Below are 25,229 nucleotides of genomic sequence, written 5' to 3'. Positions count from 1 at the left end.
CACTCTTAGTGAATACTGTAATTGGAGTGAAAAGCCAGTTATAAGTATTACATTCGTAATACAGATCATAAAATCTCCAACATTTCTTGCTGCTAGTAGTAAACTAATGGACAGAAGCAAGTGAAATGTAATGGAATTAACAAATTGGAATACCAAAAAAACACTAATCTGGAATTTAAGTGATAAAAGTTTAAAAGAATGGAGTTATGACATAGAATGAATATTAAAAGCAATTTTCCATATAATAACACTGATGGACTAAACAGTACTAGATAGATGCATAACTTGTGTTTTCATTGAAGTTGTAGGTTATAGGCTTCAAGGATGGGTCTTTGCACTATTAAATCCACATTACTGTAATAAAACTAAAACTAATTTTTCATGTAAATTGTTCTTGGATTTTATATGTTAAAACTAGATATTGTTGTCAGAGTGAGAGATAGATAATGTATAATTCAGTGAAACTGAAAACATAATTTGATAATCAAAAACAGTATAACATTTACAATTTCTGGCAAGAATACTTGTAATACTAGTTGACCTCTTTGAGAGATTGAAATTATTCAGAAGGTGGAAACCAAAGTGCTATAAGAAATATAAATACCACAGTCCAAAAAAATTAATTACACATACATTTTGGAAGTTTTCTAATTCCATCATCAGTGTGAAAAACTTAAAGAATTTTCTAAATAATAATGTGAATTGTTGATACCAGCATTGAAATTATTAATGTTCTTGTATGTTACAATACAGACTTCTACTAGTCTGTATTGTAACATACAAGATTGCATAAAGGGTCATTCCATGACAACTCACTTAGGGCTTTCAAGTTTGTGTCATAGATTTCCATGAAAAAGTTTAAGTAAAAACTTCATTTTGATTTATTCAGCCATGAAATACAGCTTTAGGATTTCACATGGGTGAATAAAACTCTATGATATGAACTGGGAAAAATTCTTTTTTCTGGGTGAGTTGGTGTGGAATGACCCCAAAGTCTGTATATGACAACAGTCATTTTGTATTTGTTTTTCAGTGCTTATCTAGCCAGAACTAGTCTTAATGAAACTGGAGTTCTGTTTATGTAAACATGTTTAATGACTTAACAGTTTCATGTGTTGTTAGACTGATATCAGTCCACTTTCAGACATTTTCAACGTAATTGAATAGGAAAGCTGTTCATCAGTTAAATTATATTTTTGAATAATAATAATGAATATTAACTTGTAACATATTTTTATTTAAGTATTCTTACCCAAAGTAATGCTGGTTACATTTGTAGCTAATAAAAAAAAGTACATAAGCAATATATTAAAGTTACAGTACTTTTTAGTCCAAGCAAGGTAAACAGAGTACAGGACATGATTCTGAAAAATTTCTTACTGAGACCACTTTCTTCAGTGTACAAATTAAATTTTATCTTCTGTGATATAAAATGTTTTTGATCTAGTATCATGAAAAGAGTTTTGGTATTATTTATGATACCAAACCAAGAGGACTACAATATTCCAAACTAAAACTACAGAATAGGTACTTAAATTCCAGGGTGACTAAGAAATGAATTTGCAAGTTTCTTGTATAAATTAAATACATTTATTATATAAGTAATTTATTAACTTGGTAGAGTGTAGAGTAAAAGTCCCTATAAAAGATTTATTGTACAACCATGATAATACTCTAACAGGGCTTACCCTGGACTAAATTTTTCTGTAGCCAGGCTATTAGCCAAATGATTTTTTTGGTAGCCAATTTTAGCCAGTGTTTAAGCCAGATAGGTTTGATCCGTATCCAACCCTCCAGCCAGTCACATAGGATAAGACAGTCAAAGAATAAATGACAACTAAGTTCTTATCATACATTTTATTTCAATGAATTTATCGTTTATCAAATTTATTATGAAACAACAATTTCACAGTTATGAAGTTCAATGTTTTTCACACACAAATCATTACAATAATGACATGGGAAGACGAGTCACTAAATTAAAAGTAACTGTTATTACATGCTGCTAAACAGGGGTCTCTCTATACTTGCAAACCAGGGAGAAGTTTTGCTCTAATTTTACAAACTTATGGAAAAGTTTACAGTCAATAGCATTCTTTTCTTGTATAATATAATCTGTATAAGATGACTTTTCCTTGAGCTTACGAAGAGTGAGGTTTGATCTGTTTTGGGAGACCACTTCTCCCAAGTCTCTCTGGTGATAGCCCTGCTTAATAAAGTATATATCATCACTCAAACATCACCAAACTAAATATGAACACAAATTCATGACAAAATGAAAAAATATATACATGCCTTGAAGCATGTCATTTTGTTGTGCCTTACTACTCATTTACAGTTACAACTGGTGCCTTTGTTTCAATGATTACATTAGAATACGTCTGTTCTTTTTTGTACTCCAGAGCTTAAAGGCACGCTTAAAATAAAAATTTCCAGTGTTTGGACCATCTATTGACAGACACATGATATTTTCCAAGTTTCTAGTACTCATTGAATTCCTCAGACACATTTTTATTAAATTCTGCTTATTAAAACCTCGCTCACAATCAGCTGTTGAAACTGGAGCTACCAGCAGTCTCTCTGCCAGTTCTGCACTTGCAGGGAAGGACTCTCTGTATTTTACTGCAAAATTGCAGAAACTTTTAATGTCTGTTACAGACTTGTTTCCACTTTCAAAAGTAGATCTAGCAAATTTTGAAAATTATTTCAATTCTTGTTTTGTTCCCTCATGGCCAAAGGTCGACAAATAATCATTGATTGTGTCTATGTCTGCTGAAATGTCTGTGTCTTTGAGCAGTGGGTTGAAGAAATTTGTGAGGGAATTCAAAATAGCTACATCATCATTATCTGAAAACCTGTCATTCAGACTTCTTATCATATTTTATGTGAACTTATCACATATGTTTTCTGCCTCTTACCTTTGAACTGCACTGTCTCTTATGGTATGCCCACTAAACTGAAAAGTGTACAGTCCATTTGAATCTAACTGAGGCTCAGCTGGCACCTCGTTCAGAAACGTTGACAGCATTTCACCAGATTTGTTTTGTTTCATTTCCTCCAGACACTCAATAGTTGAAGCAAGCAGTGGGTGAACTTCAGAGAAATTAAGATTTTTCTCTGAAATGTTTTTGCCAAAATTGCTAATGGCTTCAAACAATCAGCCAAGTAATGTGACACATACAGAAATTTGAATGAAGTGATGGGTTTATACAAGCTAAGAGCTTTACCAGAGGTCTCTTCCATAAATACAGACACAAGGCTGGAGTAGTTGGAAAGCAGTGCATCTGCTGCACCTTCAAAACTTAACCACCTGGTGTGAAAGATCTCTTTAAACCTCTTTTCTTCTGCATTGATAATGCTCTGCACTGCAGTCAAAGTTGCCATATTTTTTGGCGAGTACTTAAAAAACTTAGAGATGGAATTCATAATATCCTGGTACTTGACAAGATATGGTATGCTGTCAGCTCCTGTGGCTAGGACACTTGGTACAAATTGCTTTAGTCTAGTAACTACCCCAGACTTTGACCCAACCATCACAGCAGCACCATCAGAGCTGACACTACATAAATTTTTCACTTCAATACCATTCTCTGATAACATACTAATGACTTTTGTAAAAATGTTCTCAGCATTAGCTTTGTAAAGTTCACAGATTCCAAGGAAATAGGTCTGTGGTGTCACTGTATCGAACTGATTCATCTCTAGTACACGGATGTAGTTGACAAGGTTCTGCTTTGCTGAAATGTCTGTACTTTCATCAATCATGATGCTGAATTTTCCATTTTTGGCTAGTTAGTTTTTTAAATTTACTCTCAACACTTCTGCCATACAATCTTGGAAGTCACTAATACTAGTGTTGTGTTCATAGGTAGTATGTTGGTCTACTACCAGATCCTGGAGCTGTGTTGCGCCCTGGAATTAAAACAAAAAGAATAAATACATAAATAAATAATTTGTGGAAGTAGTAACTCTAGAACATGAATACATAAATCAGTAACAAATTTCATCAAGAACAACAGAGAAATTCTGCTTGTAAAACATTAGCTGATAATCCCTCGACAATTTAAGAACATAAAAACTGTTTTATATACATAATAAATAATTTGTGAGATTAGTAATTGTGGAACATGAATATGTAAATCAGTAACTATAACAAATTTTTCATTAAGAACAACAAATAAAATCCACTTGCGACAAGAACAGAAAAACTATTGTATACCTAATAACTTACCTGCATCATACATAGTCTGTTTAGATCTGGAATTAGGGAACTTGGTAGGTCATGCTTTGCTGCAAAGTAAACATTGTGCATTGCAGCTATGATGGCAGTCTCACTTTTGTTTGTGGCTGAGACTGTGGCCTTAGTCATCGCTGTAGACAGCTTGGATGCCTCCATTGCATCTCTGTGGTCTGAAATAAATGATAAAAAATGAATTACCTCATGCATCACAACATCTTTTTAATGTAATAACACTACTAAAGTATTAGGAAATAAATTGACATGGGCATATTTTTTTATTATATTTAATAATTTTATAAGTTTAACTATCCAAATAAGTCTCAACATTTACTCAGTCAATAAATACCTTTTGTTTTCTGATGCTTGGTTAGGTTGTCTTTTTTCATCACTACACAACCAGTTGTGAAAGTGTTTGAGTTCTGTACTTTAATGAACAATGTGCAAAACATTTGCTTTGTAGAGGCTTCATATTTGAGCCAGTTAAATTCATTCAACCATTTTTCTTGGAATGATCGTGAACTGTCAGTTTCAGATTTGGATTTTTTTGATGGAGGCATTAGACAACTTTCACTGTCTAAGGGGTGTTTGGTCTGCGAAGAAGCCATTCTGAGATCTGATGAATTTGCTGCATATTGGCTCAATTTATAGAGAATCTTCCCACTAATTAACATTTAGTATTTTACAAGTACGTGTTTATTATGGTACTAATCCAGTAACTGCTTTTAATTAAATTATCGGCCAAGCCATGCACCATTAGATAATGTAATTACACGTGTGAAAGCCATCACAATCTTCATGGTCGTCCTTTAGTTATAGCCCTGCTAATCAACCACATATAAATGAGTTATTTGTGTCAAGCCGTTAGGTCACTGTTGATTCAACAATTTTTCACACGTTTGTCGATCCTGACCGTGACCTTGCATGAATGCAGATGGATTATTGATTTTTATCTGCTTACTGCATACTTGCATTAAAAAAACGTTGATGTAGTGAACCAGTCTAGCATTTTGTAAACAAACAGTGTTTTGCCGGTATATTCACAAATTACAATTTTTCTTTGCCAAAAAACAAAAATAATAGCCATTGGCGAATATGGCTAGCAACAGCATGAGCCCTGTCTAAACTTGTGCCCTAAGGTGCACTCGTTTTTTATGCTATTACAAGATCAACAAGACATATTTCCTAACTAACAACTGAAATTCTTTTATGAAGTAGACACACTACTATTTGATGGAGCTCTTATAAGAATTGTTATAATTTGAACTATAAGGATAAAAACACACAAGTTATTTTCATTAATAAATTCTGCTTTATCACTTTAAACTCACCGTTATTATATATCTCACTAGCATTGTCTCATTTGATAACTTTATGACAAAATCTACATTTTAATGCCAATTTTATAACATTACCTACTATTACAACTAAGTTGTCAATCTGATTTGTAGTATGTTTTTGAGAGTGTTTCAGAAAGCACTTCCTGAGATATCAGTGTAAGGGGCTGGTATTGTGCAATGCCACTCTTTATTGGAAAATATGGTACTAAGTGGTACAAGTGACACAATACTACTGAAATTAAATTTAGTTGTTGCCAAGTCTCAACATTAATATCCTGAACTACCAAATGTTTATTAATTTGGTGTGATGCATGCATTTAATGTATCAGATAATTGTTTAAATCATTTAAAAAAGTACTTTAAATTTTAAACAATTATTTAAATAATTTAATTAGATATAGCAAAAATTAATTTTTGCCCAAATAATGATCCCTGAGGTATGGTGCTTAGTACCAAAGACCCAGTTTGACTGGACACCATAAATAACATTTCTTTCTCTCATCTGATCACCTTTCAATTCAATTAACTGGTCTTTTCTAACCACTATTGATGTGATTGTCTCAACTAATCTTCTATGTGACACTTTATCAAAAGTCTTTTGAAAATCTAAGTACACCAAGTTTCTTTTCATCATCCACACAAGGACAGTGTGGCATCACCCTAAAATTAACAAATTAGTAGGGCAGTATTTTTCTCTAGAGAATTCTTGTTTGTTGTATTTTATGATACCATATTTCTCTAAATCAATATGCAATATCTTCTTTTTTATCACTAGAAATTTTCCCACTGCACACTTGTAGTTTTCAGGACAAACTTTTATCATCCCATTTAAAAATAGGTGTAGCATATCCATTTATACAACCCTCAAGTCCTTGTTCATTTTGTTGGCCTTCCTAAAATGAAAGGGAAAAGCCCACAATCTGGTCGTTGATATTCTTTAAATCTTGGTAAAAATATCTGGTATTATTGCTATATTTGTTTTTCTTTTTTACTCTCTTTTTAGGTAGGTAGTTATTATTGTACTGTTTGTTAGATAGTTGGTTATTTTCAATGTACAATTTTGTTTCAATATTTAATTAGTACTGTATTGTTTGTTTTATATAATTATAAGTATTAGTAATATAAGATACTAAAATTATTGGTTTTAAATTTATGTATAGTGTAGTGTAGAAATTTGAGTTGTTAAAAAGTAATGTACTAGCTAATACTAATGGGTTGGAAATATATGTATATTGAAAATTAAAACACTGCCCAAGTTTACTATAAGTTTTATTCCCTCTTAATTAATGTTTAGTTTATCACACATTGAGTATCTTTTGCTCCTTATAAAGTTGGCAAAGGGAACAATTACATTATCATCACCTTAGTTGCACATGGAACTGGATCATTTTACTAGAGAACAACATGAACTATAGCAGGATAGATGGCTAAAATTTCACATATGATGTGAAATTTTTTGCTGACTAGTTGGATGGTCATTTAAGAGCATAGCCTTGTACTGAAATAGTCCTAGTAACATGGGTGATATGTGTGCTCAGGGATCTTGTATATGTATGTAAGGCAAAGTTCTGTCAGATATAGCAAGTATAAAGTATAAGCTACTGATGGTGGAATAAAAATATTCTATATAAAACATGCTTACATATGTTGTTTTTACACACCTGTTATTTCAAGCCACACTGGACAAGAATGCAGGGAAACACTTTTGAGGGTTAAGTTTTCTGTTTTTTTTTTCTTTTCTCTTTTTTGTTTTTGAAAGGTGGAGCTAATATGTAAATACAGAAGTCAACTGACCTCTTGTTATCCAACTTTTCTTCTAATATGTTGCCATACAGATAATTTGGAGTATATAAAACTAATATATTAGTACTTTTATTTTGTTTAATAATGATGCAGTATATACAGTCTTAAGTTTATTGACATGCATTCTGTGTTTGCATAAAGGTGCAAAGAAATGTATTTTATTTTGTTGTTGAGGGGGTGTCATCATGCTTTTATCCGCTGCACTGGAATATAGAAAAATAAAACATTTCTGAAACCTTAAGATGGTTGTTTCATAGCTGTTGAAAGTGTGTTATGAAAATTAAATTTCAGTAGTTAACGATACAGCCATATCCAAAAATATTAAGTTCCAATCACCTTTTTTTATAGTATAATTCTAAAATAGGTTTCTTGTGTGTGTGTGTGTGATTTTAGTTTTCTTCTGCCCACGTAACAGCAGCACTTATTGATGCTGACATTGAGATCTTACCAATTAAAGATTGTTTTAAAAAATTGTGAAATGTAAGAGTATTTATTTTTTTACAACTTTTATTTCATAACTGAAATAAATCTTTATAAAAAAGAAAAATATCATTAACTTTGAAAAATTGAAAGAGGAAAGATTTTACAGAAAAATAGACTTGTTATAATTTTGTTTTGAATATGAATTAACTTCACCTTTAATCTTTACTTTAAGGAGGGAATTATAATTGCATTAAAACCTATAACCACATCACTTAGTTATGTTCTACAGTACTGTGTACTTACGACAAGAATATTTATGTAGTTTTTATGTACAAAGGCTAAAAAAGAAAGAATTGAAAATCTGCCAAGAAATGACTGACCTTGACTTTTGTATAGTATTACAACCCAAATTTGCTTTGGGTGGTAGGTCTTTTCCATACACTATTTGGAAAATTCCGTGTTTTGATGTTTGTGCTTAGAAATTGTTTATGTATGTGGTTTAACCTGTACATGATTATTTAGTAGATACGGTTTGATACATTGGCACTATTTCTTGTTAAATTGCATTAATGATATATCAAAGATAATTATAAGAAGCCATCTTACCACTGACTGATTACTGAGTATAATATTGTCAGTGATTATCAGGAAATTTGTAGTAAGTACACTGTAGACAGCTAAATATAAATATAATATATTATTGTGGTTAAAACTCACCCCAGTGAGTTATAAGTCTGAAATAGTAATTTTATAAATATTAATAGAAATTTATTTCTTCATATGAAAAACAGTATAAAGAGCAATATATATCTATTTTTTTTCATGTACAGTTTTGTGTGGCTTTATTTCAGTTGTGTAAATAATAAATTACCTTTTTCTTTATTCTGCTGTTTTTGAATTTCAGAAGAAATAGTTATTGTTTCCTTCATCTGTTGGTGCTACATATTTCATTAATTTGTGATAACTGGGTATAAAATTAAGGGTTCCAACATGCTTATTGTATTGATGCCATGGCCCAACATGGCTAAGTGGTTAAGGCACTTGCAATTCCAGAGTCACTGGTTCAAATCCCTGTCCCACCAAACATGCTCATTCTTTTGTGTGTTTGTTTTTGCCGTGGGGGTATTATAATGTGATGGTCTATTCCACTATTCATTAGTAAGAGTAGCACAAGAGTTAGTAATGAGTGGTGATGACTAGTTGTCTTCCCTTTAATCTTTCACTATTAAATTAGGGACAGGTAGTGAAGATAACCCTTGTTGAACTTTGTGCAAAATTCAAACAGCAACTGTATTGATATTACAAGAATTCGGGTTTTTTTTTCTGTAGTAATAGATGGGTAATTAAACAAGGATAAAAACACTGTACAGATTAAATGCTTTTATAAAACTGGTTATTGTAGTCTGAAGTATATGCCACCTAATAGGTAAACATTTTGCATGTTACAAACAGCTTACAGTATTGTGACTTTTGAATTTGGTTGTATATTATAAATGTATTAATTATATCTTAGACCTAATACCCATATTTATAGTATAGTGTTCACAATTAGTACACAATACCAAGTTATTTTAAAATAAAATTTAGTTTTGTAACAACAGCTTGATAGCTGTTTTTTGAATTCAAAACTCCAAAAAAGGAATATTGATAAAAATGTGTAAACATTTATTTACAACTGTACTCTTACCTTTAAACATTCTGATAATCGCTAATTTAAAAAAAATCTTTCTCTACTAATGAGAGAACTATAAAATCTCTCTTTCCTCCCTCTTTTTTTTTTTTTTAAAGCAAGCAACAACAGCTTTCTTTCTCCAAAAATAAGCACTTACAGGATATCTCACATTATATGACATAATAATCCTCCAAAATAAATGATATTATTGAAGCTTACAAGATTATTATGAATGTGGATAAGATGAAAGTCTGATTTCTTATTGCTGTTGTTTTTATAATAAAAAAAGGAATGACAGTTTTATTTTTTAAATAGGGTGACTGGTTTATGGAATGAGTTGCTGTGAAGATTGGCAAATTCTTTCAAATATAAAGGGTGGGTTTAAAATTTATTTTTCTTGTATAAGAAGAGCCATGAAGGACTGTATGGCCTTTTGTTGTATTATTTCATAAACAATAAGTGGTTTTTATGTGAAAAAGGTGTAATTATCAAGGGAAGAAGCGTAGTTAATGCATTTGGAGTGGCTGCCTTTTAGTATTTCAAATGAAATGAACAGCTCAGAATGATCAAATGTTGAATTGGGTTGTTGCATTTGACCTTTAAGTAACTTTTGGATAAACTTAAACACATTTCATGTTGCATCATTTGTTTGCAGTTCAAAAACAAATTGTACCAAAATAAAACGTGGTGTATCTACAGACTGACTTGATTATTGATAATTAGTAGAATATGTTGAAATTGATAAAACATGGAGTTGTATTTCTCTCATTTGGCATTCTTACCCAAGTACACAAAATTAAATATTTGGCCACAAGGATATACACTGAAAGCTTTTTAAACCTAAAAACTATCTCTGGCATTATTGGTACTATATGAACTCACCCCATCTTCAAAGTTTTTGATAGTTATCCCTGTTTACACATTTATTAATGGCAGAAAGGCTTAACACACACCTCCTTAAAAAATATGATTTAGTCATCCATGTTTATACATTTGTTAACAGAATTCTTAGAACTCAACAAAACACTGAATTTAGAAACAAAATTTTTAAAAATTACACAATGTTTATGAAATTCAAGAAAAACGTTTAAACTTGCTCACTGCAAATACATTGTCTTGAAAGTATAAAATTATAAATTTTTTTTATTGATATAAAAGGAAATAAACAATACTCCATGCACTGACTTTCAAAAAATCATTTTGATACTACAGTAGTAAGTAAAATTATATTTTAAAAATTTTGCAGTAGAAAAAGTTTTTTGTTAAATTCTAACAACACATAGAAATAATTAGCATGCATTTATAACAGTTGCTGTTAGTAGGCCTAGTACCTGTAAGTACAATTATTTTACAAATGTCTCTTTTCTGTTGTTGTTCATATTCAGATGTAGTGGACAGACAGACATGCATTTTCCCAAATGATATTTTGCTAGTAGAACTTGACAAATTATATAGAGTTGCAGTATTTGAAGTCACTGTCTTAACACTGAGGACTATTGAATTCATATTGGTGAAGTTCACAGAATTTCCTTGTAAATGACATTTTCAACATCTCCAGAACCTTTAAAAAAAACCATACCCTGGACAAAACGAAATAGATCCTCGAATTACAACCTCCTTGATGGACACACACCAGATTTCACAAATTATATTGTAAAATGTTCTTGAATATAGATTTATTCGATATTTTTTCTCTTTGACTGTTTGACTGTTCTGTCTCTTCTGTAAGAGAAGGAGAAACTTCTGTATTTATTCTAGTTTCACTCTAACGTACATGTAAATACATATGTAAGAAAATTTGTTTTATGTGGATTGGTATTCTAGAACAGTCATTATGCTTATTATAAAAATAATTTTGAAATATGATTAAATTTTTGAAACTTTTACATTATTTTTCTATTTTCTCCTTTTTTAGCAGTTTTTCCACTTTTAATTAGTTTAAATCACACACATTTGTAGACACATTAGTGTAAAGATATCATTATATTATTTTATCCAATAAAATTTCTAAGTATAAATCATAAAAAGTAAAATCTGTGAAAAGTAAGATTTATGAGCCATTTTTAAATGTGCTGTGAATGTTTTTTATTTTGATATTAATGTTTTTTAAATTGCTGATAATGTGATTTCTTTTACAGATATTGAACCAAGTGAAATAGGGTAAAATGTAAGTGAAAAGGTTGTATAAAAGAATGAGGAATTTTGAGTTGCTTGGACAGTTTTTCACATCTCTTATTTGACAAATTGTTTAAGGTGATATTTGTCATCTCCTGAATAATGTGTTGTGTTTTTACTTAAGAACAAAAATATGAGAGATTTTGTCATGATGGAATCCAAAGATCCTGCATCTTTGTCAGATCAAGAACTTCGAATTCAACTGGAGAAATATGGAGAAACTGTTGGACCTGTTACAGACTCAACAAGAGGAGTTTTTGAATGTTTGTTGAACAGGATTAGAAATAAAGAACATTTAAGTTCTAATGGATGCCAGAGTTCTCTTGATGAACAGTATTCTCATTGTTCCATTGAGTGTTCTACTGAAGAGAATAACCCCTCCAGGAAAAGCGATAGCTTGCATTATATCTATGAACAAAATGGTCATCTCAAAAATGTTTCTATAAATGCATATGAAAAGTTGAGCTCATCAGAGGAAACTTCAGGAGAGGACTCAAGTTCACCATCATCTTTTTACGGAGTCAGTTTACCTCCTGGGACATCATGCAGTGATGGTAATGGTACACAAGTACAAATTAGTTTTTGGTAAAATAATATAGTTTTAGTAATAAACTGTATATCTATGATTTGTAAATGTTCTTCCAAGTTTATGCTATGAGTGTGTAGTTTTGAATATCTTTAACACAGATGTGTATGTAAATATATTTATGCATGTATGTTCACAAAAAATGTCTAGGGGCTAGTAATTGGTAGTATTAAAGATTTGTTTTTTAATATTCAAATTCATACAAATATTACATAAATATTTTATTTGCAGAAGCTACATAATTTATAGAGTTAATCTGAAATTTCAAATTATTTCATCCAGAGATTCTTTGCAGTGCATTAAAATAACCATAAAACTGGCTATACATTAAACTGGTACACCTTGACATTCGAGAGATAAAACAATCTTTTTTTTTTTATGATTTCAGATACATGAAGAATTACTTGTAAAACTTTTAAGTGTCTTGTGAGCTACATTTTTAAAAGCCTGTTATTGGAATTGTTTTTTGTGCATTCTTTGATTATGTATTTTAAAATCAAACAAACATGAGTGTATTCTTGTAGGTAAGAATTGTCGAGAGTCCTGTTTTGTTTCATGGAAACACTGAGTACTAATTATTCACATTTCTTCAATAGTACAGTAGGTGTTATGAATCTTTAATATTATATTTTATGTAAAGGGCTTTTTTAAAGTCCTAAATTAGTATTAATTGTAAATCTTTCTCAAGATTCTCTGTTTCTCTTGAGTGTTTGAGAAGTAAATATTAATGTTATACTTTTGTATTATGTTAAAATTTTCCAGTACTAAATGTTGCTGAATTATGTTCAGAAGTTCAAAGCACATACTTATATTATTTTTCCTTGAACAAATTATATTAGTAACGTCTGTCAAAGTTATAATTAACATAACCATGCTGTAGTTATCAGCTGCTGACATAATGTATTTCATGTTTTTCATCTTCTGTTTGGACCTTTTTCATTATATTTGTTATATTAATTTTTTTGCCATCCCTGTTCCTCATTGTTGGCATGTGGTCACCAACTTTCTAGAGTGTTTGAGATTGGGGTTTGTTATGTTTTGTTCCATAGTACCTGATTGTTTCTTCATGCACAAGACTTTGGCTGATTGTAAAAGTAATGCTGATTTTACTTCTCATTTCTCTCTCTCCATCTTTTACCTTTAAAACCATTTCAATCCTGATCAACTCTTGCCCATTCAGGACCCTTGTATGGTATATGACATGCACGGCATCTTTCTGTAGTTCCTAGGTTGATTTGTTTCTTTATTGGAATCCTAATTTTTCTTGACTTTTTCCTATTCCCCTCATGGGTTAGATTTGAATGGCATATTCTTCCCTTTCTCTGGATGTTTGTTGCTCTGTTTTGTTTGTTTTTGTTTATCCCATTAGATTCAATACCTTACCTTATTCTTGGCTGCCCTTTTCCATCCTCCCTGGGTGGACATCATCAGAATGGGTTTGTGGACTATTTATTTTTCTTTACAAGGACTTTTTGCTCTGTGTTTTAGATCTTACTCTGTGTCAAGTGATGCCTGTACTGTACATTCTGTGACCATGTTAGATTTACAGTTCAAGATGCTGCCACATTTTGGTTGATTGACTCCATCTAATTTCCACATATGCATTGTTATTACAGATATTACATGAAACTAATAAGATACTACATGATCATGTTACACACACCACAGAGATGGGGATGTTTTGTATGACCATTTTTAGTTGTATCTTGTGGTCTCTTGCTTTATAAATGTGTTCTTCCCAAACCATACTCTCATGGACCTTTTGCAGGTAAAGCAGACAGGGATTACTTCCCACATCTTATTCTCTGTGCTGTTGAGACTCTTCATACTGCATACCTGATGTATAATTGTAGATGTCACTCTATGTTGGGTGATCAGCTCCATCAGTGTGGTAGCTCTGCTTTTCAAAATAGGGTATTGTGAACACCCATTGCCCTGTCTCCAGTACTGTGATTCTCTCTACTTTCCAACATATTTTTCTCCCTTTCCTCTAGTAGAGTATAGGAGTCCTTGCCACTTGCACTTTCCTAGTTGCTGAGATGGAAGACCATGGAGATCAGTTCTCCTGAGTCAGTTGAGAGTAGGGCAGTGGAGTTCTGCTGGTGTTGAAGGCATGATACACTTCTTACCATGGATTTGATGTATAATCACAGATGATGGTTGTAACACTCTATCTTAACCATCCATCTATATATATTTCAGTTGGCCCCTCCAGCTGAGGTATTCCTACTTTCTACCATCCTTTGGATGTCAGATCCTTGTTGGGTCAAGTTTTGGTTGGAGACTGTCCAGCCATGTAAACCCTTACATGTGTTTTGTTGGTAGGAGGAGGGAACCTCATACCATGGTGGAATGAATAAATTTCCAATGCCACCACATTTTGAACTGGAGATGTTGCCTCACATTGATGTCTCTTTTCATTTTCCTTATTTCTGCTATGTGTCAGTTCTTGGTAGATTTGGTGTTAGTTGTGTTAGAGGTGCACAGATGCAGATCAGGTGCTTGGTGTTGACGCTCTTATTCCTGCCCAGTACCCATTCTTGAGGTGGAAGATAGGAAATCCTCTACCTGATATGGACTTTATGTACAATTATAGATGCTGCCAAGGCATGGTTGAGATCAAACTTTCACTTATGGTCTGTTATGTCCTTGCCATTTAACACCTTTGGGTTTCTTTCTGTTGGAAAATTTGGGAGCCTCTCCATGTTTCCATCCTGTAGGTTTTGGGGACACATTTCTGTAGGATGAAAAGCATATTTTCCTCAGAAGTAGTGCAATGTCAGTGTTGTGATTTTTTTTCATTCCTTACTACCCCTTATCTTTCTTTTGGCATTTTCTCAAGAAGGATCATGGTTGTGACAGACTAGTATTGGTATACATAGCAGTGGTTGAAAAAGACTTGTCTTGATGAAATAAGAAACATGCAATAAAATATACATTAGAATATAAAGTAACACATTTTATGATGCGTTACCATAGATACCTGCAGAAAATGATGAAGTAATAGAATTGCTATTAATTTATAATTTTTATCATTTTGAATTTCCAACAAGGAATTTGAATAAATGTTACTTATTATAAGCATTTGTGACACAGTGTGAACTTAGAATTCTACAATATGAATTTATGCCAATTGTAAGGTGAAGTGTTATTTAAATGAGTTGTGAAGCATTACTCTACAGTTAATCCTGTTTTTTGTGGCTTATTCATTTTCAGTTTAACTAAAAAATTACAAATAAGTCATTGTGTTAAAGTCTGATATTTCATTTTCTTAACAGTATGTAAATAGACTTTCACTTCTAACTTTGTACTGAGGTTGTTCAGTATTTATTCCTCAATTTTTTAACATGAAATCCTTAATTTAATGTTTTTGGACCAATTAATTTGGCAATTTTCAGTTTGTTTTTGACACATTTTAAAACCATTGCTAAATAAAGACTTTTTATTATTAACATTGCTTTTTAAACCATTCTTATTTGGAACTGTTGCAGTATCTACTCATAAGTTGTGTACATAGAGAATAGAAGGCAGTTGGTAAATATTTTCTTTTATTTGTTTCTATTCTGTATTAATATTTGTCTTTATTCTTCATTTGCCTCTAGAAAAAAACATCTAAAACACATTTTAAATTCAAAGATGTGAGTGGCAAGTTTCAGCATACATTTGTTATTGTTTTGTTCATTCTCATGTGAAAAATTTTACCAGAGAACCTCTTCAACCAATTTTAGCCAATACCAGTTCAAGCATTCGTAGATATCTACTTAGTGATTGTGAGTTCAGAGTCCCACATCAAGACTTGGGTGTGTTGTATGGCTCTGACTGTGAAGAGTGTTCTTGGAATAAAGATATTTTGTATTAAGGGAACAAATGTTTATAATGTTGCTTTTGAGACCTCTTGTACAGTTATCTGTGTGTAATTTTTATCTTATTCCATAACTGATAATTGACTTTACTCATGTATGGTAGGCTAACATGCAACAAATATTTTGCATATCATGATACTCTTTGGAAAAGTTTCTAACTTCCATTAGAAATGTTTAATCACATTATTGATTAAGAACAGAGGAAAACCATTTTAATTATTTTTAGTTGTTTTTGAAAATAATTTGTTCACAGTATGATAAACTCTATAAACTAACGTGTTACGTATATTTGTTTGTAGCTGACAGATGTAATGCTACTTGCATGATTACAGAATCATGTATGTGTAGCTAGTTTTATCTGTTATGTGTCAATCTTGTATTTACTGTTTTTACATTGTAAGGTTTCTTTATTGTGTTTAGCCTTGCCAGAATTAATTACATATTCCACTGAATATGTTACATTGCTTTTTGTGGCTTCTTATACAAGGGAAACTGTGAAAAGTTGATTAGGTAGAGTGCTTGCAATATTGCAAAAGGTCCTAAGCTAGATACACATTTGTAATGGAAATTTATATTTTGGTGTAAGTGTGAAAAATCTGTTGTGAAATATTTGTTTTTTGATCAGATTTAATCTACTTTTCACTCCTCAGTGCTTAGAAATATTAAAAAATCATAAATTAACATATTCTATGGGTCAGGGCACAGTTTTTGATTATCAACTTTGATGATAACCTTAAACAATTTTAAGATGATCCATATGTGGAAGGATCAATTTAAAAAGTTCAAATATACAGCTTTCCAGTTATCATGAACTGGTCAGGCTTTTGAAACAGCAGTATAAACAGCTCTGAGCCAGATGCACAACAGTGATGTTTTGTTAGGACTACTTCTGTTAATTGTAAGTAGCATGTCTTTTACTGATACATTTCAACACAACTGTGTTTGTTAAATGTTGAATAACCCATAGCTGCTTAGTAGATAGTATACTGCATTTTTGACAAGCATGGCATTCATGCAAACGGAAGCATAGACCATTCGGAAATGTTTTGTGATGATGAGAAACCCACTTGATGTAAAAATGTCTTAGACATGTGCCTGGTTATGGTCATTTCCAAACTCTTTGTTAACCTGAATATGACCTAAGAAGGTTAAAACATTGTCCTCTACTTTATTTTAATAAAAGTTTTAATGCCCATACCAGCCAGTCTTGAGATACATTCAGAAATGTGTCAGTTTGCAGGTATGTTTGCATTGTGTGCAAAAACATAATCTTCACAGGTAAATATTTGTCAATGTTGTCATAGAAATAGCTTATTATGTTTAGTGTAACACGTATGACCACCCCAGTCGCCACTGACTTCAGGAAAAGTGTGGGCCTGGCATGATCAGGTGGATAAGGCACTTGACTCATAATCTGAGGGTTGCAGGTTTGAATCCTTGTCACAACAAAAATGCTCACCCTTTCAGCTGTGGGGGCATTATAATGTTATGGGCAATCCCACTATTCATTGGTAACAGAGTAGCCCAAGAGTTGGTGGTGGGTGGTGATGACTAGCTGCCTTCCCTCTAGTCTTATTCTGCTAAATTAGGGATGGCTAGCGCAGATAGCCCTTGAGTAGCTTTGTGCAAAATTCAAAAAACAAAACAAACATGAAATGTACCTGATAAGGTAGTGTTTGAGATAATTTTTATCTTTTAGTTATTTTGGTCAAGTAATGCAAAGACTGACAGAGACAGATTATATATAAGAATTTTTAAATTTATTTGTAACTATTTCTTATGAATTTACATTTTTGCATTATTTTATTGTACTAACAAAATCTCATGATTGCACAATTTCTGTTCTTGCAGAGCTACCTTTAGTGTTCAGTGACAAAAGAGAAGCTTTACAAACTGTAAAGAAATACAGAGGAGCAAGATTTAAAGTATTTAGTTGTAGGGAAGATGCTGTGGCCTTTTCCATGGTAACATCAGAACAGCTTCTGTCATCTCCAGCAACTCGGTGTATTTTCTCACCATCATCTCCTTGTGCTGAATCTGTTGATTCTGATAACAATTCTGGTGAGTCATTATAATATTAGAAATTTGATTTTTTTTTTAAATTAATCAGTTTTTTCTACTTTTAATGTTTGATATTATACTCCTACACTAAATTATATTTTGAAGCCACACCATTTCTTAACAGTCTTGTTGCCACCTCTAATCATGTTCTTTCTGATAACTGCGTATCTTAACAATAGTTTTGCAGTGTATATACCATTGTGAGTGGCTCCACCAAGACTCGTGTTCAAAGCACATTACTCCTCCAATTAGCTTTACATAATCCTTTTGCTGTAGCAGGACAGTAGTTTCTCAGTGCTAGTTTCAACAGTCCAGTTGTACAAAAATCCATAGATGCTGTTTCTCACAACTTGACCAGTATGTCCTTGTTTAGAATAGTACAATACTATTTTCATTTTCCTCATCTTGGTAAACCTCTACTCCATAACCTTCATTACAAGTGGGGTATCCATCATTATGCTGCAAATTGTTGTCTTGGAAACATGGACATATTTTGTCTGCCAATCTTTGTGTTTATCAACTCTTAACTCTTACATGACACATTTTGGCTACCATGATTGAGGTACAACTTGTTTCAGGTCTTTTATAGGATGGTTGTGGTTCCATAAATTGATTCATATTCCTATGTTTGCTGATGTTGTAAAGTACAAAGGATATTCCCATCTTAGAAAATATAAATTCCAATCTGAACATATCTTTATGAGCTGAGTGTATGTAAATAGCTATTACACACCCTTCAGAAAAGTGACCAATTTTTGGTAACATCACTTTTGATACATCCTATTCCACCAATGCTTTATATTAGCTATATGCTGACTTCCATATTCAAAATATTTTTAATATAATGTACCAAACCCTGTATTCATATTACATTTACTAAACATCAAACCTTTGTGTCTCAAAAACTGCTTGGCATAGAAGTTCTTATAATCGTGTTTCTACTTGAAGTAATTTTTACCACTTCTGTATGTGATTCCATTTTAAACTCATCCTATGTTTCTTAAAACAGTTAATTAGAAGTTACATTATTTAGTTTTATCTTGTTTCATTTAGGTAATGGAGAAAAGCCAAGTCCTTTTAAGGCTCCCAAGAGTCAGGAGATGGTTAAGTTGAGAAAAGCTGTTGAGGCTGGTGATGCCGAGTATTTCAGACAGTGTGTGTGGACAAACCCTCGTTTCCTGATTAGCAGTGGTGACACACCAGCTATTGTGCAGGTGCGTGTAAAGGAGGTTCTTGTCTATGAAATAGTAATAAGAAAGGTGGAAAGTTTAATTATTTTATTAATGAATGCTTGTTGAGTTTAATGAATGTTATTAAACAGTCAATATTTTTGGGTTGTTTGTAGGAAGGATTTCGTTACAATGTTCTTCATGTTGCTGCCAAAAGTAAACAAGGAACCATGTGTCAACTTATTTTGAGTACCATTGAAGACCAGAAATTTATGAAACTTCTTTACTCAGATGATTCAGAGGATATTCGTCAGCAACGAATAATTTTCTTGATAGATCTTTACCTCAACACACCTGATAGAGGGGTATGTGTTGTTTTTTTTTCCCTTACACTTTTATTTGAAAGTCTTGATACTGTAATTGATGAGAAGTAAAATGTGTATCTATACTTGTACTGTAAAGTAAAATAAGGTATAAAAATTAAAAACATCACATTATAAACATCCAGTCTTGCTTCACTGAAACAGTGCCCCTTTTATTTTTAATAGAAGAGTTGCAACCCTTTAGATTTTAGTAATTTAGACTTCCTTCATTCAAAGATAATTGGACAAGAGGTAGGTATTCACAGTTAAGATAAAAAAAAAAAGTTTACTCATTTCTTTATTAAATTGTATCTGTCAGATTTGATTTTTGGTACTAGTAATAATCATATTGTATTGTTAAGTTTTTTAAAATTGAAATATGTTGCTCATGAAAGTATTTTGAGCCATTTGACAATTTTATTGTCAGAGCAATTATTTTTCTTTCCTAAAATAAATATTTTCATTAAAAGTTTTATTGCATTTAAGTGGGATCTATTGAGTATTTGTACATTATAATTGTTCATGTTTTCTCCTTAAAGTCCCTTGGGATTAGTATTTGTCTAATGTGACGGTGCCTTACACACGTGTTGATGTATTTCTTTATGGAAAATTTTCGTTTGAATGATCCAGAATCACAGCTCACTGACACAATTTTAATAAGTTATAGCAGCATAGGTACTTTGGTGCATTATTTAACTATCTCGACACAGACTAGATCAATTTGACTGACCACATGACCTCTTTATACTCTTTTAAAGTCTTATTTATTTCACTTCCAGTTCAAACTATGTTTTCAATGGAAACGCATCAATGAGGTTAACTGAATTTTAACAGCTCTTATTGCATAATTAGAACTGGGAGTCCTGATTGAAAAGAAGGCTGCAGGGTTATTGTGTGTTTTTGAAGGGGTTGGTTAGATAAAAAAAAACCAACAATAATTGACATAATGGACATTTTGGAATAGATACAACAATTTGTTGTCAATTTTTGCATGGGGTGAGGTCATCATAGTGTCAAGTATTTTCAAATGGGCTCAGCAAAAATTTGTGTCACTGATTTATAGCAGTATAGAAAGTGAAAAACTTCATTATTTATAAGCTTTACCAAATGTACTGGGCCTCATAGTGAAAGTTCACGTTTAAATAAACAAGAGTTATTAAAGGCATTCATTGTCAACTGTTGTCATTGTACTAATAGATAGATTTGAGTCATGTTTAATAGATGTCGTGTTTTTTGTTAGCATTACAGTAGACAGTTATAATAAATCTTTCACTTTTACCAGTAGGTGTTAAACTGAAAGCTTGATGGTGTATAGTTTAGTAGGCTTAAATTTTTTTATGAACATTTGTTGTACCATAATGTGTACCACCTAAAAGCTTGTTTGTTGTTGTTGTCATGTTATTGCTTGATGATTTTAATAATGAAAAGATAAGCAGTGATGTAAACTTGCACAATGTAGTATAACTTGTTTAGGTTATCTCATAGGTGTAATTCTGACTCTGATTACTTAGTTTTTAAATTTGTGGCTTACTTTTTATGTGCAGTAAAATTAATTTTTCTATGACATTACTAACCTTTCACTGTGATTTTATGAATTCTGTTAGTTGAGGTGGTATAAATCCCTATTCCAGTACTAAAAGTTGCTCTTTGTAACAGGATTTATTAGAGTGTGCTATTGTTAAAGATCCTACTAATTGTTGAAATGTTACTCTTTTATGTACTACAGATGTGTGAAACACCGCTCCACTTTGCCTGTAAATTTGGATGTTTAAAGGCTGCAGAAGTTTTAGCTACTCACCCATCTTGTGATCTCAAGAGGTTAAACAAGTATGGGCAGACAGCAAGAGAGGTAAGTGAGCCCTCAATTTTTATCATTTGTTATGTTTCTCTAACAGAATTTAATATTAATATTACATAAAATCTAACACTTATTACCACACCCATCTTTACATTCTCTCTTTCACAAATACCAATAGTTCTCTCTGGTGTTTAATATATTATTTATAACTAATAGAAAACCAAAGCTTTATTCTGTCAACTAACATTTATTATATTTCTGAACAAAGAATCATCTATTTCACTTCCAGTTCAAACTTTATTTTCTTGGGAAATACATCAGTGAACTTAACTGAATTTTTAACAGTTCTTATTGTATAATTAGAAAGCCAGAAAAGTTGTGGTAGTTACAGAACCTTGTCTGCTTTTTGCATGTTGTTATTCTCTGTTCTTTGGTACATTATTTAACTCTCTCAACACAGACTAGGTCAATTTGACCAACCACATGATCACTCTTTTAAAGTCTTAATATTTTTAATACTTTTAATTTTCAATATAGTGTGTATATCTTCACAGAATTTGTCAGTATTTCAGTTAACATTACAAGTCTTTAACAAACAAAAGGATCATTTTTATGTGAAGAATTTTTAATAAACTAAAATAGAGGTTTGTTCTTCAGTATATTGAATATTTGTTTTGAATAGTCTGTGTGCAAAATAATTTTCATGTTAAAAATAAATATACTTTTCATCATTTCAAAATTCTCAGATTTGCCTTGTGCTGCAATCTCTAAAACCTTTTTAAATATATTTCAAACTTTTTTGATGGCTAAAATTTATATGTTATATGTTATTTTCTCTACCATGTGTCAAAATGGGGTTGACTGATTTGATCAACCTTATAACCACGAAAAGAAAATCAAATTAAATCTAAATGACCTATTTTTATTTTCAAGAATAACTTCAAATTATGATATGAAACTATATATTTACTTATTGGTAAACAAAAAGTTGTTTAATTTTAAATGTAAGACATTAAAACTATGTTGTGTGCAGAAAAGGATACACAGTGAGAGAGGGTTAATTAAATAAAATATTTAGTGCTGTAATATCATTAGTAAAAAGAAGTAGGGTTAAGTTTCATCAGTAATGAATAGGAAAAAAACAACTCTGGTAAGTACTATGTTTATTGCAGGTGTTTTCTTAGCGTACACTCATTTACCAGCTGTGCACCTTTAAAAATATTTGTGCACTTGAAAATTCACCTGCATGATTAAGTTCAAGTGGATAAGTATTAAAAAAAAACAAGCAAATTGAAGATTATACAGTTCCATTCCAAGGTTGAAAAATAAAATGTATTTGCTAGAATATTCTTTATTTATTGGATCATTCATTACTAGACCTGCATATATGAGGTACAATAAGGTATCACTAAAAAATGAAGTTAAAGTATAATTATGCAGTTGAAAAACAAATCCGTATATAAATCTCAAGTTTCTTATTTTTTTATGTTTACGCTTTCTTTATTATTATAAAAATAACTAAAATATGCTCGTTAGAAACTTTTTAGGTTAAAATTAGATTATGTGAAGTAAATAATAATTGGGTAAGCTCACTAGTTTCTTGCATGGTAGGGTAATGTTAGCTACATATTCACAAAGTGTTTCTCTATTTGTGTGGTGAGATTGTTAGTTAAAGACAGTTCAATGAGAAATAAAATAGAATTCGAGCAAAAACAGATGCATACTGTTATGAGCTTTAACATGTTCAGTGCTGTAGACAAGATAACTCGTCCAAGCCGATCGGTAACACAGTGCCATGGAATGCCATTATTCATTCTCAGTAATACTTAACTGCAGCACTAGATGTCAGCACTATACATGCATTTGACCTACTTACAAATTGTTTCACTTTCGATCCAAAATGGCATCATGAAAAAAGTTACAAATGAAGAAGCATTAGAGTTGTATTGTAGCAGCTGAAATACTTGGCAGTCAACAGGTTAAGCTAGCTAGGATAAACACTTGTAGTTTCATGGTAAAATATGAAGTTCTATAAAGAAAAGATTGAGTAATTTAGATTTATTTCCTATTGTAAAATTGACAATGTTGTATGGAGTTAAGGTGGAGAAAACAGAATATATGGTTTTACTGAGAAAAAATTTATTTGAAACATAATTGGAAGGTTTTTGGAAATCATGCAAATAAAATTTTACAATTTTTATATTAAGAAAAATAATTTTAATTTTAACAAGAAAATCACTTTGCACTCAAAGCAGCCAACACTTTTGACTTCATGTTATATTCATAGAAAAAAATTTTTAGTGAAATACATTATTCAGCTCTCTGATTTTTTTGTTTACAAAACACTTAATGCTTACTGAAAGCTTGAAAAATTTCATGAAGATGTACAAAATATATTACAAATCAGTTTGAGGTCATTGATACAGTTGATTCAACTAAGTTAACAGTGTGTGTGTGTGTTCATTACTTTTTGTTTATATCTGATTTCTTCTGTTCACTGGATATGAATAAAAATTAAAGTATTGGCAACTTTATTGAACTACTGATTTCAGTTATTAAAATCAAAGTTTTTAAACCTTTGAGAGTTTTGACTTTACCATAATAAAAATGTGTAATGTTATTCATCATTCATATCCTTTCAACAAATGGATTTTTTATAATACTTATTTTTCTTTAATACATTTTACAATGTGTTATTTTCAATAATTTATATTGCATAACTAGAGTAATCAATCTGAACCAATGGTTAGATGTGAGGAAAGTATCATTTCCTGAGGAACTGGTGTTGTAAAATTACATTTTAATGTCATGCCTAACACATAGCATGATATCATTTCCTGAGGAACTGGTATTGTAAAATTACATTTTAATGTCATGCCTAACACATAGCATGAAAACTAATGCTATTTGTGGTTTGTAATTTCGTGTATTCTAGAAATTTAGATTTACTGTGCTAAGATCACAGTAACATTTTTTTGTATTATTGAAACTGCCCTTAAATCTAGGTATATTTTTTGTATTATTAAAATTACCCTTAAATCTAAGCATATTTTTCAAGATAAATCTGGGAAGTTTATCAGGTGTATTGATATCTTGGACTCTGTGCTGAATTTTCTATAAAAGACTTAATGAAGGGCTCATCATAGATCCCAAGACAAAAGAGATAATGAAAAATGTAAGTTTCAAAATTTATTGGCAGATAACTACTACCATTATTGGTGATTGTTTTTGTAGGATTATATTGTCATTGAGCTTGACTTGGATTCTTTGTCAGAGAAGAGTATTTCTGATATGGTACATTGTACTGGTCATATAAATACCTTTTGTTGTTTAATGTTGCCCTCTATATGCAATATATATATATTTTTAAAGCATTCCACAAGCCTTCTGCATTCTCTACATTGGAGATGATTCATTCCAATGTATGTCCCATGTAAATTATCATCTGATTCTCTTTATTCAATTCTACTAGACTGTCACTTCTTGTTTGGCAGTGCTTATGTTTAGATGGTTAAAAATTTGTTTTAGTGTACTTTGTATTTGTAACGTAAATAGTTACATTCCAAAGTTGTGTTCTTTATTAATCATTTTTTATGATATAGCTGAATGCCTTTGTTTTCAGTTTACTTTCCAGTATTGTTTCTCTCTGTCTTACTTGTTTTATTTACCTATCAAAGAATTTGTTTGATTTATTATTTGCCAAAAATTCTGAGATTAGTGTTATCACTTTGGGTATCACA

General features: G+C 31.3%; 3 protein-coding genes across 13 annotated transcripts in view; 1 reads left to right on the top strand and 2 right to left on the bottom strand.

Moving 5' to 3' along the window:
- Window positions 1-25,229, top strand: part of Ankle2 (ankyrin repeat and LEM domain-containing protein 2) — a 55,768-nt gene that overhangs the window by 542 nt on the left and 29,997 nt on the right. Inside the window, exons 1-7 of one of the 11 annotated variants that reach the window (XM_076488812.1) lie at window positions 8,334-8,461; window positions 9,791-9,850; window positions 11,775-12,210; window positions 17,951-18,160; window positions 19,214-19,374; window positions 19,506-19,694; window positions 21,418-21,540. In XM_076488812.1, coding sequence (XP_076344927.1) covers window positions 11,784-12,210; window positions 17,951-18,160; window positions 19,214-19,374; window positions 19,506-19,694; window positions 21,418-21,540 — 1,110 coding nt within the window. In that variant the 5' untranslated portion in view covers window positions 8,334-8,461; window positions 9,791-9,850; window positions 11,775-11,783. Of the gene's footprint in view, window positions 1-8,319; window positions 8,462-9,790; window positions 9,851-11,613; window positions 12,211-17,950; window positions 18,161-19,213; window positions 19,375-19,505; window positions 19,695-21,417; window positions 21,541-25,229 lie in introns of those variants that run through there. The other 10 variants (XM_076488807.1, XM_076488810.1, XM_076488805.1 and 7 more) reach the window with 10 other exon arrangements.
- LOC143244338 (uncharacterized) lies at window positions 3,043-5,205 on the bottom strand. Its single transcript, XM_076488817.1, has 3 exons — window positions 4,587-5,205; window positions 4,232-4,410; window positions 3,043-3,912 (listed from the first exon to the last, which is right to left on the bottom strand). The coding sequence occupies exons 1-3, from the start codon at window positions 4,909-4,911 to the stop codon at window positions 3,793-3,795; spliced, it is 624 nt and encodes a 207-aa protein (XP_076344932.1). The 5' UTR covers window positions 4,912-5,205; the 3' UTR covers window positions 3,043-3,792.
- On the bottom strand, window positions 3,049-3,765 carry LOC143245541 (E3 SUMO-protein ligase KIAA1586-like). Its single transcript, XM_076491906.1, has one exon. It carries the CDS (start codon window positions 3,763-3,765, stop codon window positions 3,049-3,051), a length of 717 nt encoding a protein of 238 aa, XP_076348021.1.

This window comes from Tachypleus tridentatus, chromosome 2 (assembly GCF_004210375.1).
Source record: "Tachypleus tridentatus isolate NWPU-2018 chromosome 2, ASM421037v1, whole genome shotgun sequence".
Taxonomy (NCBI): Eukaryota; Metazoa; Arthropoda; class Merostomata; order Xiphosura; family Limulidae; genus Tachypleus; species Tachypleus tridentatus.
Note: the sequence above shows the minus strand (reverse complement) of the source record. Positions and strands in the feature narration are given on the sequence as shown.

What these genes read in the sequence shown, in the direction of transcription:
- LOC143245541 (XM_076491906.1), bottom strand. Translation starts at nt 3,765, where the DNA reads ATGATTGATGAAAGTACAGACATTTCAGCAAAGCAGAACCTTGTCAAC.
- LOC143244338 (XM_076488817.1), bottom strand. Translation starts at nt 4,911, where the DNA reads ATGTTAATTAGTGGGAAGATTCTCTATAAATTGAGCCAATATGCAGCA. An exon ending in CAAGCATCAGAAAACAAAAG is followed by an intron (nt 4,411 to 4,586) that starts GTATTTATTGAC and finishes CATTTATTTCAG; the next exon opens with ACCACAGAGATGCAATGGAG. An exon ending in ACAGACTATGTATGATGCAG is followed by an intron (nt 3,913 to 4,231) that starts GTAAGTTATTAG and finishes TTTTAATTCCAG; the next exon opens with GGCGCAACACAGCTCCAGGA.